We start from the raw sequence: 17825 nt of genomic DNA on the forward strand, positions 1-17825 counted from the left end.
AGACCTGCCCCAGTGCCCAGAGCAGCCTTGAGGCCCACAGTTCCTTTCAAGATGCACGAATTCGTGCACTGGGCCCCTAGTAGAAATATAATGTCCATGGCAGGTGCATTGATTGAATCAGTCTTTCCCACTGAGTTTGGACTGAACCTCAGAATCCTGCTTATTCTGCCCCTGCAGGGAGGTACTGTCAATCAACTAGACACCAACTAGTTCAACTTGAGATGAAATTGTTTTTCATGCTTACACTATGATAATTGTTATAAATGTGGAATCTCTATTGACTTTTAGCAACAAAAAAAGTTGAGTAACAAATACTGGAGGCAATACTTTCGAATAAAAAAGAAAGAAACTAAGGACTTAAATGTAAGACAGGAAACCATAAAAATCTTAGAAGACTCCATAGGCAGCAAAATATCAGACATATGTCATAGCAATATCTTTACCAATACAGCTCCTAGGGCAGGGTGGGCAACCTTTTTGTGAGTGCATGCTAAAACCAGCAAAATCTCTGGCTCAAAATTCTTCTGTGTGCCAATCCTACTTTTTTGAGAACATGTTATGCCTACTTGATATCTCTTAATGTGTATGTATGTGAAGAACCTTGAAGAAATAACAAAATTCATTCGAGCAAGAAAAACACAGTATATGATGATAAAAAATACATTTATTTTTTAATGTATACATGTACACTGATAGTCCGACAGAAAACTTTATGACTCCATTTGATATTATCAGTGGGACTTTTGCTGCTGCGTCACTGATGACAGAGATTTTACATCAGGTTTGTATTTTGTGACCTTCAGAGATATGCACGAGCTATTACTTTCATCCATCAGGCTACTCCTATTATGAGACTTAACAAAATTCATCACTGAGAACAAAGATTCACAAGCGTATGCAGATGAAAACATGGAGAGTAATGCTGTTGCAAAGTTTTTTAAACAGAAAAAATTTTCTGGAATAGCATTCCAAATCCTCAATAGTTCGTTTTCGACACTTCTCTCTGGTACTCCTGTCTCTAATCGCTTTTTTTTCAATGTTTTCCAAGTCAACACTAAGGTCAATAAATTTCTGCTTCCAAATTGAGCTACTCTGAAATTCAATCAACTGCATTTCAAAGTCAGCCATGTCTATCCATGAAAACATTTGTAAGCAACAATAAAAGTTGAGTAACAACTAGTTCCTCTAGTTTCATGCTGTCTGGAGACCTCATGAATTTTGCTGTCACTTCAAGTTCTCTGAATTTCGCAAATCTTGAGAAGAACTGCTCAATAGTTGACTCGATGATGTTTAAAAACAGCTTTCGAAGGCTTTAACAGTCTTTTCTGTCATCTTTTGGGAGGTCTTTGATGTGCCTCTTGAGGTTTGGGAAATATCTAAATCTCTCACCATCCACATCCCTCTTAAAGACTTCCAGTTTCTTTTCAAAAACCTTTATGTAACCAAACATAACAACAAGTGTCTTGCCAGTTCCTTGTAATTTAACATTTAAGTCATTCAATTGTTCACAAAAGTTGTAAATGGAAGATTATAAGAGAGGGTTTCGAGTGCCAGCAAAAGTTACTGGCATGCCATGTTTGGCACGTGTGCCAGGGGTTGCCCACCCCTGTCCTACGGCAATGGAAACTATGGAGAAAATGAACAAATGGGACTACATCAAAATAAAAAGCTTCTGCACAGCAAAAGAAACCATCAACAAAACAACAAGAAAGCCCACTGCATGGGAGAACATATTTGCCAATGCTATTTCAGATAAGGATTTAATCTCCAAAATTTACAGAGAACTCATACAACTTAACAAAAGGAAGATAAACAATCCAATCAAAAAATGGGCAAAGGACCTAAACAGACACTTTTCAAAAGAGGACATACAGAAGGCTGACATATGAAAACATGCTCAAAGTCACTAATCATCCAAGAGATGCAAATCAAAACGACAATGAGGTACCATCTCACACCTATCAGAATGGCTATCATCAACAAGTCAACAAATGACAAATGCTGGTGAGGATGTGGAGAAAAAGGAACCCTCGTTCACTGCTGGTGGGAATGCAGACAGGTGCAGCCACTGTGGAGAACAGTATGGCATTTCCTCAAAAAATTAAAAATGGAACTCTCATTTGACCCAGTGATTCCACTTCTAGGAATATATCCCAAGAAACCAGAAACACCAATCAGAAAGGATATATGCATCCCTATGTTCATAGCAGCACAATTTACAATAGCTAAGATTTGGAAACTACCTTAGTGACCATCAGCAGATGAGTGGATTAAAAAATGGTGGTACATCTACACAATGGAATACTATGCCGCTATAGAAAAGAAGGAACTTTTACCATTTGCAACAGTATGGATGGAACTAGAGAGCATTATGCTAAGTGAAATAAGCCAGTCGGAGAAAGATAAATATCACATGATCTCACTCATATGTGGGATATAATGATCAACATAAACTGCTGAACAAAAATAGATCCAGAGACAGATGGCGGGGGTGGGGGTGCGGTTAGAGATCAATCCAAGGACTTGTATGCATGCATATTAGCATAACCAATGGACACAGACACTGGGGTGGTGAGGACTTACCCTTAGGGGTGGGAGTGGCTGGGGGGGGGGGGTCAATCGGGAGAAAAAGGAGACATATGTAAAACTTTAAACAATAAAAATATATTAAAAGAAAGAAAGAAAGAATCCTTTCTGACTCCTCTGTCTTTGCCATGTTTGTGCCAGGAATGGTGTGGATGGGTCCTGCAACTGAACTCAGTCGTTGCTCAGCCAGTCTGCTGCCGACCACACTGTCCTCCGAGGCTACATGCCAACTTGCATGTTTTTTCAAAGCTCCTCCTAGGAGGAGCTGCCATTTCATTCATTTCCTGCTTTCCCCCATAAACAAATGCTCCCATTGGTATTGAATAAACGGGTAAACAGAAGAAATAGTGAGGACACTCCTCAGGGCGAGAGGAAGGGAACAAAGCACGTGGTGTGAGAGTGGGTCAGTGGTGGTGGCTAACGCAGGGGGGACCGAGGCCCGAGCTTGCCACTGGTATAACCATTAATTGGCCTCCAAAATCCATTTAAAATGTACCTAGCACAGGGGAAATCACCGATAAATATTTACTGAATGAACGAACAAGCCAATAAATAGTTGGCGAGCAGGAGAAGAACAAGCCAATAAACAGTTGGTGAGCAGGAGAAAGAAGGAGAGAATGAATCTCCAGGCTGGAGTTGCTGATCCTCAGCCCCGGGCAGTTCCCTCCACAGCCTCTTCCAAGAACCTGGGTCCTCCATCTGAGCTGCAATGGGAAACGGGCTACAAGACACAGTCTCTCTGGCCTACAAGACAAAACAGACCAGTAAAGAGTTCTGTTTTGAAAACCTCTAATGAATGGCCACAGAAGCCACAGAATGATAATTTCACCAGGAAACTGGGCCACAAAAGGCAAGCAAGCCGCCAAGCCTGAAAGCAGAAAAGTCCTCCCAGGCCAAGAACCTATGAGGCCTCACTGAGGACAGAGCCCACATTCTCAACTGGGAAACGTGTCCCCAAATAAATGAGGCGCTCACAGAGGCCCAGCTTGGACCAGCTCCTGATGCAGCATCCTTGGTTAGTTTGCCTCGACCTGCAGCAGAATTTTTATTCTGAGTTTTACCGGAACATTTAGATTTTTCCATGTTGTGAAAGGCCTCTACCCCCTGGCCCCCCTTCATTTCAGGCCTGCCCGGCTTGAAACCAGGCCAGGCGGGTTACAGACACAGTGAAACTGCAGGGCCCAGGAGGGGGCTGCTGGGACAGCGGCCTGGAGGAGACAATAGATGGAGTTGTCTGGGAGTGAGATGGTGGTGACTGCGTTCCCTCCCCTCCCCCTCCCCGAGGCTCCCCATTCCCCACTCTGTGCAGGCCAGCGAGCCCTCTGCCAGGTGGAGCACCCGGAGAAGGGCACTGACTCCTGGTAACTTATGAATGAGACACATGTTGGGATGTATGTGGTCCCAGAGGTTGGGAAAGAGCCTCCACCACCACTGAGAAACACCTGCAGAAGCAGCAAAATAGCTGGCAGCTCTCCCTTCTCCCCTCGGCCCTCCCTCCTGGCCAACAAGCCTTGAAGTCCTGTTACTTCTGCTCCTGCCTCATCCACCAAGTGGTCTCCTCCTTCACCGCACTCCACTGCCCCACTCGGACACATCACTGCTCACCCGGCCCCTCCCAGAACCTTCTAGCTGGTCTCTGGTCACCAGGCTCACACACTTCCCAGCCTTTCACCACAGGCCACCAAACTGCCCTTCCCCAAACACCCAACTGCTTCCTGCTTCAAGTCTCTCCGGGGCTTCCCACCTCCCACCTCCCACCTCCCATCTCCCACCAAAATTTCAGTTCTGACTCCCTGGACAGCCCCTCCCTGGTCTCCCTGAGCTGCCCCATTCTTTTCTGACAAACTTCAGGAGTTCTGAGTTTCAGGAACACTAAACTACTCCCATGCAATGAGCTGCCTCAGACACAGCTCAAGCGTGACTTCCATGAGAAGCCTTCGTGCCAGTTCTACTGTAGATGCTGGTTTCTGTGCGTCAGTCATGTGGGGCACGCATGTCTCTGACAGCATTTGTCCTCACTGTGGCTGTTGGTCCTCACATCTTTCTCCCAGAGGTGGGAGTGCTAGCAACTGTCCCTGTACCCTTGGTGACACCAGATGGGAGCCTGACCAGTGCCCGGCAGATGTTTACTGAATGGATAACAGAACCACCCACTTCTCTTCTCCTTTTAAAGATTTTTTTTAAACTTGATTTTTTTTTTTGAGAGAGAGAGAGAGAGAAAGGGAGAGGGAAAGAGAGAAACATTGATGTGAGAGCAGAACATCCACAAACTGCCTCCTGCATGCCCCCTACTGGGGATCGAGCCCAAAACTAGGGCATGTGCCCTGACCAGGAATCAAACCAGCAACCTTTCAGTGCAGAGGACAATGCTCACACCAGCCAGGGTTTCCCTGCTCCTTTTAAATGGCCTCCATTTTACTCTGTAATTTGGTATGTGAGTCATGAAAACTTTTCAAAAGAAGGCAGGACATAAAAACAAACTTGGTAAAATAGTTAAGCAATAACTTAGTTGTAATGAGAAGGCTAAGCCCTATTTTGTAAAACTACTGTTTGGAATTCTCTGCTATTCTTTAGACGGCCTCTTATTCTAAAAAAATAACTTTGCTTTCTAGCCTCTTTTAGCCTGCTTGAATACTGAGGAAGATAAACTTAGCTGTCTGACCTTGTAGGCCAGAGACTAGATACACCCATACTCTCAATGCCATGCCAGGTGCATTTTTTAATTGGATAGAACTGTGTAGTTACCAAGGCCACCAGCGAGATAACCACTAAGCACACACAGGGCTGGCTCTTTAATAAAAAGGGAAGTTCTGCTTGTAGCTCTGCTTAGAACTTGAATTCATTTTCTCTAAGCCCACCGCAGTGAATAAAGTGTGACTCCAAACTCTCTGAGCACTGCTTGATTTATTCCGGTTCTCTGTAACATTATAATGAGAGGAAACCAAGTTGCTTCGAAGCTGGTAAGAAGCTTAGTCACCTGCATCACAATTCAAGGCCTGAGCCCCCAGCAGCTCCTCATGGCAACTGGCCCGGTTCTCTTCATTCCTTGTATATTTATTTAAATTTCTACTACTATCTCATTGGCACTAGTTTGTGAATGAAATAAGTACTTTTTTAAAAAACAAAGTTTGAACTGTTCCGTGTGTGTCTTGTATGTGCACATGTGAACTTTATTTAGATTTCATGATGGCAGTTAGGGAGAACATGGAACATTTTGAAAGTCTCTTTCTGTCGGAAATCTGCTAAGGGACCAACTATTCGGTCTGTCAAGGGGCACCTATATTTGAATTAGAAAGGGGGCATGTCATAGCCTCAGCTTTGTTTACAGAAGACTCACTGGCAAAAATCACCAGTGAACCTGACATAAGGGAATGTCAAGAAAGAGAGGTGTTTCTTTTTTTTAAAAAAAAAAGACAAAAAAACACGACAAAAGAAATATTAATAGTTAAGACTTTCCTGCTACATGGCTAGGTCCTGTTGACATATTAACACATTTAATTCTTATGATGCAATGAGGTCGATGCTATTATTTGTCCATTTTATTTTATTGATTTTAGAGCGATAGGGGGAGAGGGAGAGAGAGAGAAATAGAAACATCAGTGATGACAGAGAATCATTTATCAGCTGCCTCCTGCACACCCCACACTGGGGATCGAGCCCGCAACCCAGGTATGTGCCCTGACCAGGAATCAAACCGTGACCTCCTGGTTCATAGGTCGACGCTTAACCACTGAGCCACGCCGGCCGGGCTATTTGTTCTTTTTAGAGATGGGGAAACTGAGGCATAGGGCTCACACCACTAGCATGGCGCAGAGCAAGGAAGTGAACAAGGGTAGTGAGGTTTCAGCATCCAGGGCCTTAACCACTCTGCAAAACTGCCGCTGATGTAAACACTGGGAAGGGATAGGTATTATTCAATAATTCATTTCTTCCAGGGTCCGAGAGTACCAAGTACAAGGCCACAGTCCCTGCTCTCAGGAAGCTGACAGGACAGGCAGGGATAGAGTAAGACATAGCACATCTATCCATCCATCCATGCATCCCTCAAACACGTGGGGACATGTGTGAGACAGCCCGGCAAAGATGCAGGCACACCCTGCCCGCTAAGGACCGCAGGGGCTCAGAGTGTGAGTGCCACCTCCATGGCGCCATCAGGGGAAGCCCACAGGCAAATGATATCACCTGCGTAAACAGATGAGGCGATGAAAACACGAGTGCCGAGGCAGTCAAAAAAGTCCCAAGTGAAGACAAGAGGCTTAAACACAATGTCAGAAGGAAAACAAATGAAGAAGAATTGACTTAAGAGCAGTGCAATTTGCATGATGCAGAAGAAAAGAATTTGTTTAATCCACAGATACCAATTGTAATAATGTCAAGAAGACATTTGTCGGAAATTTGCAACACAGGAATTTAGTCATTTCCACACCAGCTCACTCACTAAGGACTGGAGGTTGCAGCCTACCCTGTAACCTGAGAGTCAGGGCTCAGTTCCTCATCACCCAGGAAGACTCAACAATAACCTTAGGAGGGGAGGATTACAAACTATGTTTGATTTGGCTGATACATTTCTGGCATCGAAACCACTTTTGGTTCTGAGGTGTGTTCCATCCTCCAGTCTTAAGCCAGGGCGTTGGCCCTGGCAGGTGAATGTGGCTTCTGATGGAACGGCAGAAATAATGGAGGGGCTCTGCCCAGCTCATTTGCACTTCAATGTTCGTTGAATGAATAAACAAATAAGCACTGAATAGATAACATTTCCCATTTCCCATATCAGATGGAAAATTTTACAAACTCTCCATAACCTGCAAAATATGCATGTCAATGTTATATTTAGAATTACCTGTTCAGCTCACTGAGGTTCAGGCAGGTTTAACTACACCTCGAAGGGGCTAGAGGGCTCCAGCTGTTTGTATTATGTATGGCATACTAGTAGAAGTAATTACTCAAGTGAGGGAAGAGAAGTGTCAAGAGAATTTTCAAATTCTAGACATGCGGTTGAGGAAAACAGAGCAAGGGATTTACACAGCTGAACTGGTGAGCGAAGTACGGAAAGCTGCCAATTTGGTTTGTGATTTGTTTGGCTTTCCCATTTTCAGTTAAGCAAACACAGATGCTACAACAAGGACAAACTAAGAAGTTGCTGTTGCTTTCCCTTTTTTAAATCCTCACCCAAGGATATGTTTTTATTGATTTTTTTTTTTTTTTAGAGAGACAGGAAGGGAGAGAGAGAGAGAGAGAGAGACATCTATTAGTTGTCTCCATTCCGTGCCCCAACCAAGGATCAAACCCGCAACCTTTTTGGTGGATGGGACGGCGCTCCAGCCAACAGAACCACCTGGCCGGGGCTGCCTTCGCTTTCTTGAGGTCAATCCCGCCCAGCCCAGCTCTGGTATGGAACTCAGAATGGAACAGAGGAAGCCGAAGGGCCGAGACCACACATGCAGCATCACGTCACTGAGGCTTGGGCACCCACAACCCCCAGACACTTGCAACTCCTGAGGTCTGAGCTTTAGAAACACTACCAACCTTCGTTGCCTTTAAATAAATACCACTGCTTTCAGGCTTCCCAAGCTAACATTGCTAATCGGTTCTTCCTTAAACCCGGCTTTGTTACTGAAAGTAACTCTGAGAGTTTCCTTGATATGAGAATATCACATTCCTTTGTAAGAATTTTATTTGCAAGCACTTGACTCTAAGGTGGCTTCTCTTGACTGCAGGGATTAGTTTTCTGGGAGGAGGGGAAACGCTCACTGTCACAATCCCTGTGCACAGGTGTCAGAGCTTCCGTCAGTTTCGCTTTGCTTTGCTTATTCCCCATCCTTCACAGGCCCTACCCAGCCTCTATTTGGTAAAGGTGGGCACTGCCCCCTCCACCTACGGAACGGTAAGTTTCACCCTAGCAGGTCTTGTTCATTGTTCTTAGCACTTAGCCCTGAGCCTGGCACAAGTCGTGCTTAGTGAATATTTGCAGACTGAATGAATAAATGAGCAGCAAGGACAACAGGCTGGGACCTAGGCTCATCCTCCTTCTATTCCTTAGGCCAGTGGTCGGCAAACCGCCGCTCGAGAGCCACATGCAGCTCTTTGGCCCCTTGAGTGTGGCTCTTCCACAAAATACCACGTGCGGGTGCGCACGTACAGTGCGATTGAAGCTTTGTGGCCCAGAAAGTCGGTTTTCGGGCTGGGCGAGTCTATTTTGAAGAAGTGGCATTAGAAGAAGTGGGGGGTGTCTGTCTGTTGGGCGACAGGGAGATGTGGCACAGGTGGGCCGTGGGATACGAAGCAGGGGGGAGGTACATTGTTTTGAGGTACGTTCGCTGAGGTCGACCCCTTCCAACTCTCCCATCCACATTCGTCTATCTGAAACAAGTGTACAAGACGAGTGTGGATGGGAGAGTTGGAAGGGGTCGACTTCAGCGAATGCACCTCAATCAGATTGAGGACGTTTTTAGCAAAGGCCAGCTTAGGAGTACCCTAATTAAGTGAATAACGGTGTACTTACCTCTATAGTTTAAGTTTAAAAAATTTGGTTTTCAAAAGAAATTTCAATCGTTGTACTGTTGATATTTGGTTCTGTTGACTAATGAGTTTGCCGACCACTGCCTTAGGCCATCATTTTCTATTACCAATAGAGTAACACTCCATTCAATATCCGGGACCCTCTTTATCTGGAAACAATGGGAGAAGACCCAAACCACCTCTCCACAAGGAAACAGCTGCCATGAAAGTAACCGTGAGGGAGAAATAAGAGAGTTGTCAAGCAAACTTAGACTGGGGGTCAAATTGAGTCCCACGTTATGTTGGCAGATTAGAAGTAAGACAGAGGGCTGGGCAGGGGCTGAGATGCTGAGGAATGACATGCAACAGACCACCTTCTCCAGTTCCTTCATCTTATAGACGAGGAATCCACTGCCCAAACTCACACAACTAATGAGTTGGAAGAGGCCGCTGTAAACCTGGGTGTTCAAATCCTTTTCCACTGCCCGTCTCTGTCACAGCCACATAGGTGTCCAATCATGTTCGGTAAGCCCAGGAAAAGCCTTCAGATCGCATCTCTGTGCTGCAAATAGCAGGCATTAGCTGTCAGGGGGTAAGCTTAAGTAGAAGAATCCGTGCCCCTGTGCAGTAGTGTCAAAGTCTGCTGACTCTCCCGTTGCCCCTGGCTTGAACCCTCTTAGTCATCTCTTGATTACACCCTCTCCTGAGCCACTCCTGCCAAGAGAAGGTGAGCATGGTCAGCACTTCATGATCCCTTACTGTGGGCCGGCAAGGTACAAAGCACTTAACATGTGTCATCATCTCCTTTAAACCTCTGGGATGATGACTATCATCATACCCACCTTTCACATGTGGAAAGGGAGGGTTCATGAGATTAAATGACCTGCTCATAGTCCATAGATTCTAAGTGGCAGAGAGAGGACTTGATTCTAGACAGAATCACCAGGGGAATTTATCCTTTTAGCCACAGGCCATGCTGCCGGCCTATTGAGGCTGGCTCCCCTCAATTCAGCCTTTCTTTCCCCATCTCCAGAAAACAGTTCTCAGCATCTCACACCTACACTACTGCCCTGCCTCTTCTCCCAGCCTCTTCTGTGGCATCTTCTCCTTCCATCCATTTCTGCTCATCTTCCCAAACTCTGATTCTTCTATGTCGCTGAGAGGTTTTTCTCACATTAACCAATTCCCTGCAGACACCAACTGGGTGTTTGACAATTCAACCACTGGTGTGGGTATCAGATCCCACAAGGTAGGGGCTCAGGCCTACAAGACTGCCCCCACTTCAGATGCTCATTGCCTGTCCTGGGCCACCTGTGCTACTGACCAATCAGCTATCAAACCTCCACAGGTTTGACAGTTCACTAGAATGACTCATGAAACTCAGGAGAGTGCTTTAGTTACTATTACTGGTGTATTTTAGAGGATCCAACTCAGGAACAGCCAAATGGGAGACATGCATGGGGCAAGGTATGGTGGGAGGAAGAGGGGTGTGTGGGTTTCCATGCCCTCTCTGGGCATACCATCCTTCCAGCACCTCGTGTTCACTGGCCCAGCAGCTCTTTGAACTCCATCACTTAGGGGTTTTTAATGGAAGTTTCGTTACAAAGGCACAATTGATTAAATCATTGGCTTTTGGTGGCTAGCTCAATCTCTGGTCCCTCTCCCAACCCAGGAGGTTGAAGGGAAGCTGAAAATTCCAAACCTCTAACCATGGATTGGTCTTTCTGGCCACCAGCCCTCATTCTGAAACTAAGAGTCCCCAGCCATCAGTCATCTTATTAGCATATACAAGACACTCTCAGAAACAGGACAGAGACCAAATATTTCTTTTTTATTAGACCCCTGTCAGGCTCTCCTCAGAAACCTCCAGTGGCTCCCCTGACAATAGAGGTGACCCCAAAATTTTCAAGATGCCTGTAAGCTGTGTACCTTACCTCCCATGATTGCTGGCACTTGCCATGGTCCAGGCTGGCCCACCTTGCAGATTCCTGCCTTTGCACCTTTGTCTCATCCTCCTACGCTTTAACTGAATCAAGACATTTCTTAGGACACTATTTGTTTAGAGATGTGAGGAACCTCAGAGATGAGCTGGTTCAAATCTTTTATTTTACATACTAGAAGCCTGATGCATGAATTTGTGCACCAGTGGGGTTCCTTGGCCTGGCCTGTGGGATTGGGCTGAAACTGGCTCTCTGACATCCCCTGAGGGGTCCTGGATTGTGAGAAGGTATAGGCCAGGCCGAGGGACCCCTCCCCCTTGTGCACAATCGAGGCTGGGGAGGGACATGGGAGTTTGGCCAGCTGGGGAGGGACCACAGGAGGGCTCCAGGGCATGTCTGGCCCATCTTGCTCAGTCCTGATCAGCTGGACCCCAGCAGCAAGCTAACCTATTGATCAGAGCGTTTGCCCCCTGATGGTCAGTGCACGTCATAGCGACTGGTTGACCGGTCCACTCTCTGCTCCCTGGTGGTCAGTGAATGTCATAGCACTCGTTGACTGGTCGACTGCACCCTGGTGGTCACTGCACGTCATAGCGAGTGGTTGAGCGGCCTTAGCATATCATTAGCATATTATGCTTTGATTGGTTGAATGGCCGACTGGTCAACCGGACAATTAGCATATTGGGCTTTTATTATATAGAACTAGAGGCCTGGTGCATGACATTTGTGCACTGGGGGAGGGTGGTCCCTCAGCCTGATCTGTGTCCTCTCGCAGTCTGGGACTCTTCGGGGGATGTCCGACTGCTGGCTTAGGCCCGCTCCCTGGGGGACATTCCCAGAGGGGTCCTTAGCACTGCTGCAGAGGCAGGAGAGGCTCCTGCCACTGCCGCTGTGCTCGTCAGCTGTGAGCCTGGCTTCTGGCTGAGCAGTGCTCCCCCTGTGGGAGCACACTGACTACCAGGAGGCAGCTTCTGCATTGAGCATCTGTCCCCTGGTGGCCAGTGTGCATCATAGTGACTGGTTATTCTGCTGTTCGGTCGATTTGCATATTAGCCTTTTATTATATGACTAGAGGCCTGGTGCATGAATTCATGCACTGGTGGGGTCTGGCCGGCCCACCCCTATTGCAACCAATCGGGCCAGCAGGGAGAGGGGACATGGAAGGTTGGCCAGCTGGCCCCATCCCCTGGTCTAACTCCAGGGGACAATTTGCATATTAGCCTTTTATTATATAGGATAAAGAACTAGTTAATCAGAGATGTGATGCCATACCCCCCAGATTATAGATTATTATCTTCAAAAGGCAGAGAGATAATAATCTAATTTGAGCTCTGAATTTCTGGTGATAAGTACTGGGGACGATAAGCTTCAAATGATAAAGTCATGTTAACTTTCAAAAGTACAAACTGCAAGGCAAAAGGAAAGATTAATTTGATTATACCAAATAAAGAATTTCTGTTCAATTAAAGACAATGGACATAACATAATAAAAAATATTTTCAAAGTTTAACCAGTTAACTGCCACAATAATTTGAATTTAATTAAAAAAGGTCCACCACTTGCGTCTATAGATGCGTATGGCATACAAATGGTTAAAGTTGATCAGAGATCAATACCTAGAACTTCTAGAAATCAAGAAAAATAAAGCAAACCCAATTTTAAAAAAGAGCAAATAATGTGAACATGCAATTAGGAAAGAGGAAGCCTCCCCAAAAGTCAACAAATATATCAAACTCACTATTTATTAGAAAAATACAAGATCAAGCAACCATGTCACCTGACACCTGCTGGAAAGTGGGACAATGCTGCAAGGTATGGGTAAGGATAGGGTTTCACATCTTCGTGGGGAAGAGGGGGAGGGGGAGGGGGCTCCAGTCACTCAGGAAGCAATGTGGCAGCCTTAGTCAAAGTCAACATATACGTGCCTGTGGTCAGCAATCCTGCCCAAAGAAATGCTTCCAGCGGGACTGGCCGGAGGCTATTATGAGTAGCATGCTTGTGGAATTACAGCATAATTTTTGTGATCTCTGTGGACCCATCACTGGGGCGTGGGGGGTGGGGAGAGGATGGTAAAGTCTCTGGAGATCTCTGTGGGGCATGATGCACAGTTATATGTATGTGCACGGTAGACTCAAAATAACAGGGACAGATCATACAACCAGTTTAGGACAAAAGTAAGGACCAGAATGAGCTGAGTAACACAATTTAAAAACAAGCACCTCAAATAAAAAAGGTTCTGCAAGTACACACAGGAACAAAACATAAACATCTCACACATTAGAATGGTTGCCTAAGCGTGACATGGGTACCTGGCTAGTGGTCCCCTGGGCGAGTTAAAGACAGGGGCGATGGTCCCCACCCCAGCTGCTGGCTCAGGCTCCTTGGAGCAATCGTTAAGGCTAAGGCCGCAGTCTTTGGGGCAGAAAGTGGGCTCAGGGGCCAGGCCTCGGAAGCAAGGGCAGCTAGAGAGGAGGCTGCCCTTTCTCACAGCCCACCCACCCCGATAGTGAGACTCTCACTTGTAGAGATGAATTCGTTTGGCTTTGTGCTGGGGTGGCGGGGAGGATTTCATAAGTCTGCTCAATGAGTAAACATTAAGGATAGTTTAAACAATGGGGCTTAGAAAAGATGGTGGAAGGGATGGAAGAGGGAGGTAGACTGTGCCAGGTGGTCAGAATCAGATAAAGGGATGGCTGTAACACCCAAGCCTTCCCTTCCTCTCAACCTTTTTTTTTTTTTCTTTTAGAACCCATGGAATGAACCTCTGTGGAGCACTGGGGAGGTTCAAATCACTCATCACTTGCATTGTTCAGTGCAGGGTGGGGTTAGCCCTCCTGCTTTACAGTTAGGGAACAGGAGGCCCGAGAAAGTAACCTGGCCTCCCTCACAGTGGGAGTGAGTGCATCCACGTTGTCCTCCTGCTGCCCAGGGACACCAGGCCTTCCCCTGCTCTGTTGTCCTCCCTCTAGAGCTGTCTGCCAGCAGCTGTCCGTGAGGTCTGCAGTCTCACCCTGGGACCTGTGGGCCTCTCAGAAATGCTCCAGCAGCTCTCATCCGGCTGCAGCAGGTCTAGGAAGTCTAGGCCTCCTCAGAGACTCTGCTGGAGGGAACTCCTGGGATTTAGCTGGGTTCCAGCAGCTTCCTCTTTGCCACCCACACTCCTGAGTCCTTATTTGTGGCTCCTCTAACCAGGTCCGGCTTTTAGAGAACTGGAGATTGTCCCTCCACAACTGTTTTCCACTCTGATTGGAATCTCCAGTTTCCTGAGATTCAAGAAGTGGGTGGTGGGTAGGCGGGCAGGCGGGCAGGGAAACCTTTATAGCGGAACTCAATAAATTCCCTGAGAGTAGTATAAACAAAAGGACAGTGAAAAATCTTTGTAAAACAACAACATGGCAGTGTTTTGCCACATGCTAAAGCATTACAAGAACTAGGATTTGATGCAGGTCAAAAAATTATGCTCGTCAAACCCCAGAATTGCACAAAGTCCTGATGAGATGCCATCAGGAAGGTGGCTTTCAGCCAGCCCCTTGGAGCTCCTCACCCGCTTCACCCCCTGCCAACTATGTACATAGCCTCAAGTCCCAGTCCAGTCACTCTGAGTGAAACTTAAAAGAAAATAATTCCATCCAACATTCTAAAAAGCATTCAAAGCATTCCTGGTGGTGATGGGTTGGAACTTGCAGACGGCCCCTGCCTCGCCCAGAGTCCTGTCATAAACACTTGATAAGATGGTTAACACCAGGAGCTCAATGACTTAAAGAGGAAAACAGTATTATCAGAGAAAACTAGGAATTCTTCCCCGCCCCCCCCCACCCCAACCACCCCAAAGGAGTTTACACAACTGTGGAGAAAAGGGTGTCACAGAAAGAAAAGTTTACAAAGTTGTGGTTTATATGTGAAATCAAAACAAACTCATGTAAGGTTTATTCTACCCTTCTGGTGGGGAAATGGAGAAGTAGGCTAATAACAATTCAATTAGATAAATATTTATCTGGCCATTACTGTGTACTAAGCATCAGGCAGGTCCGGCTGTGAAGCCACACAGAGTTCTTGGGACCCACCATTCTTCTGCTGAGCACCCCATAGACTCTGGGGCTTGGGGATCCCTTTCAATTGCTGCTGCTTTGAGAGGTTCTGATAACCTTAAACCCAGCCATCTGCCCTTCTCTCCTCTCTCTAAAATGAGCTTTCTTGTTGAAGAAAACGAAACAACTGCACTCTCTTATCACCTTTTCCTGTCCTCCTTTTTCCAAGTTTCCAGGAAAAAATCCAGCATTGTGCTTTGCCAACCTCTGTGCTCTTCTCATACAAAGTGTCTTGTTAGGCCCCTGTTCCCCAGACTCGCCCACACCTCTCCTTCCCTTCCCCAGCCAGGACTTCACAGATTGCCCTGGACCCTTGCTCTGTTCTTTCTCTTCTGACGCTCCTAAGTCCTGGTTCCCAGTTTCTCCACAGACTTCCTTCCTCAAGGATAGTACAAAGGGTTAAACTTGGGGGAGGGGTTTGCTTAAACACGCAAACTGGTTATACTTATTCATTCCTGTGTAACCCTCTCTGCTCCTTCTCCAAAATTCAGTCCAACAAATAAGGCAGCATCTTTAACAGAGAACTTGGGAGCTTGGACTTAAACTCTTGCACGTGTTCTAGGAGTCCCTCGTCTCTTAAGCTGGATGCTTCCTAAATCTCAGCTGCCAAACTGGTTTTATTGCAGTCCTCTGAAACCCCAGCGTTTTCAGCATTCTGGTCCTCTGTGGAAATTTCTTTCTATTCTTAGATTTACACAGCAGTGTCTGGTGAGAAGAAGAACGAACATGTATAGAAGCTGCATGCACTTCGTGCCAGGCAACTCTGCGAGGTACATAGAGTTCTCACCCCCACTTTCTAGCTGCCAGAACGGAGGCACGGAGACAGTAAATAGCTTGCAACACTTAAGGTAGCTGAGCAGAGCACCTAACCGGAGGCTGGGAACTTCATCAAGGCCAAGCTGGGGTCAAAGGGCTCTGGAATCCATACATAACAGGTCTCCTCTTTTGGAGCTGGTGCCCTGGATAATGTACCCAAGGACTTTGACCTCGAGTTTTCCTTCCAGTAAAACCGAGATAAAGCATGCTAAGACAGCGGGAGCAGCAAGTGAGCGCGATGTGTGACAGGTCTACTTGAGAGCTGCCCAACTCCGACGTGCCCCAGCTTATCCCTCTGATAGGCAGGGCTGGTTCCTGCTCCCCTATCTACTCACATCTCATGGTGGGAGCCCCAGCTTCAACACGTTTAGATGCATCATCCAAGAGACTTCTGCGTCTGTATCTACTTGGCACGCTGGCCTTTCTCCCTACCTCGCTCCCAGGCGCTGGCTGGCCACCCGGTGCCAGGCCATGGGCTCCTCCTCCACCCAGGCTTCCCTCTGGGTTCCCACTCCGACGGGGGCTCCGGGGCCACCCGCTTACCATGGCATCGTAGCCCAGGGCGTTCATGAAGTGCGCCACCTCCGCTCCCTTGTACACGGTGAACCAGATGGTGCCCTGGTACTGGTCGCCGGCGTCGAGCAGCAGCACGTGGGGCTCGGCGCTGCGCAGCCGCTGCACCTGGGTGTAGAGCCGGGCCACGCCGCCCACGCAGCGGCTGGGGTGCATGCACTTGCTGGAGTCCTCGCTGGTCTGCTCCAGCCGGCTGTGCACGTCGTTGGTGTGCAGGATGGTGAGCGTCCAGGCGCCGGCCGCCGGCCACAGCAGCGCGCCCAGCGCGAGGAGTCGCGGTGCCAGGGCCCGTGCGGCTCGGGGACACATGGCTGCGGCGCGTGGAGTGGGCGCGGGAGCAGGCGAGCCGGGCGGGCGGCGCGGAGCGGCGGGAGTGCGGGCGAGCTCAGGAGTTAGGCTCTTTGGAGAGCGGGGCGGGGCGGGACTGGGCGGGCCCTCTGTCCGCCGGCAGCCCGGCCCCGCGGCCAGGCGCACGCCCGCTCGGTCACCCGATCCGACCCAGGCACCCGGGCGCCCGGGCGGCGCTAGCGGCTGGCACCCGCTCCCGCAGTAACAGTGGGAGGCTGTTCCGGGCGAGGAGCGATCCCCGGCCGCGGTCCCGGCCCCACCCGAGAGCCCGGGCGCGCAGTCCCCGCTGCTGATGGAGTGGGAGCGTCCATCCTGCGACCGCGTCCTCGCTGATCTCGCCTCCTGTGAGGCACGAGTTTTTCTAAAGAGAAATCGCACGGTTCGTGTTGGACTTGTGGCTGTGCGAGCTGGTCCCTGGAAGAAGGGAAAGAGGGTGAAGAAAGGAGGTGCCAAGAAAGACGGCGATGTGGGGAGTGGGGGGGAGAAGAGCAAAGAGGGAGCGAGCGCAGCAGAGAGAAGCGCTTTGCTTTGGGGGCGGTGGGAACAAACAGCGCGTTCTGGGACAACCAGCGCTCTCTTTCCAGTCGTCGTGAGAACTCACTGAGGCTACTTTGTTCAGACGTAGAATCTCAGAAGCTAAGAAATCATTCGAATCCAGCCCGGGGTTATTTGTGATTAAAACCGCAATGATACAACTGCAACGGTGCGTAGACAGCTATTGGCAGCTAAAACAAACCCTGAGCAGTGAAATGAGCAGCAATGAGGGAGGGATGCCGCCTTTTGTTGCTTTTGCAGGCATTCTTTCTCTGTCTGTCCTATTTTTGAGGGTTTAATGTGTTAAGGATGGCGAACGCGCGTTTTAAGCCAACGCTTTTGGCACGGAAGGTAATAAAGTAGTCCTCATTCTAATAGAATTAAAAATGGCAGTATTTCCCTCTGTTGAACAGATTGATTTCTTTGTGCAATCAGTAATCTA

General features: G+C 47.8%; 1 protein-coding gene across 2 annotated transcripts in view; it reads right to left on the reverse strand.

Moving 5' to 3' along the window:
* NT5E (5'-nucleotidase ecto) overlaps positions 1 to 16896 on the reverse strand; it is a 58900-nt gene extending 42004 nt beyond the window's left edge. The window contains exon 1 of one of the 2 annotated variants that reach the window (XM_070418149.1): positions 16472 to 16888. In XM_070418149.1, coding sequence (XP_070274250.1) covers positions 16472 to 16810 — 339 coding nt within the window. In that variant the 5' untranslated portion in view covers positions 16811 to 16888. Of the gene's footprint in view, positions 1 to 16471 lie in introns of both variants that reach the window. The other variant, XM_070418150.1, reaches the window with a different exon arrangement.
* Positions 16897 to 17825: the final 929 nt, after the last annotated feature.

The sequence above is a fragment of the Myotis yumanensis genome, unplaced genomic scaffold, assembly GCF_028538775.1.
Source record: "Myotis yumanensis isolate MYYU_CA2020_CCGP unplaced genomic scaffold, mMyoYum1.0.hap1 SCAF_6, whole genome shotgun sequence".
In the NCBI taxonomy this organism is placed as follows: Eukaryota; Metazoa; Chordata; class Mammalia; order Chiroptera; family Vespertilionidae; genus Myotis; species Myotis yumanensis.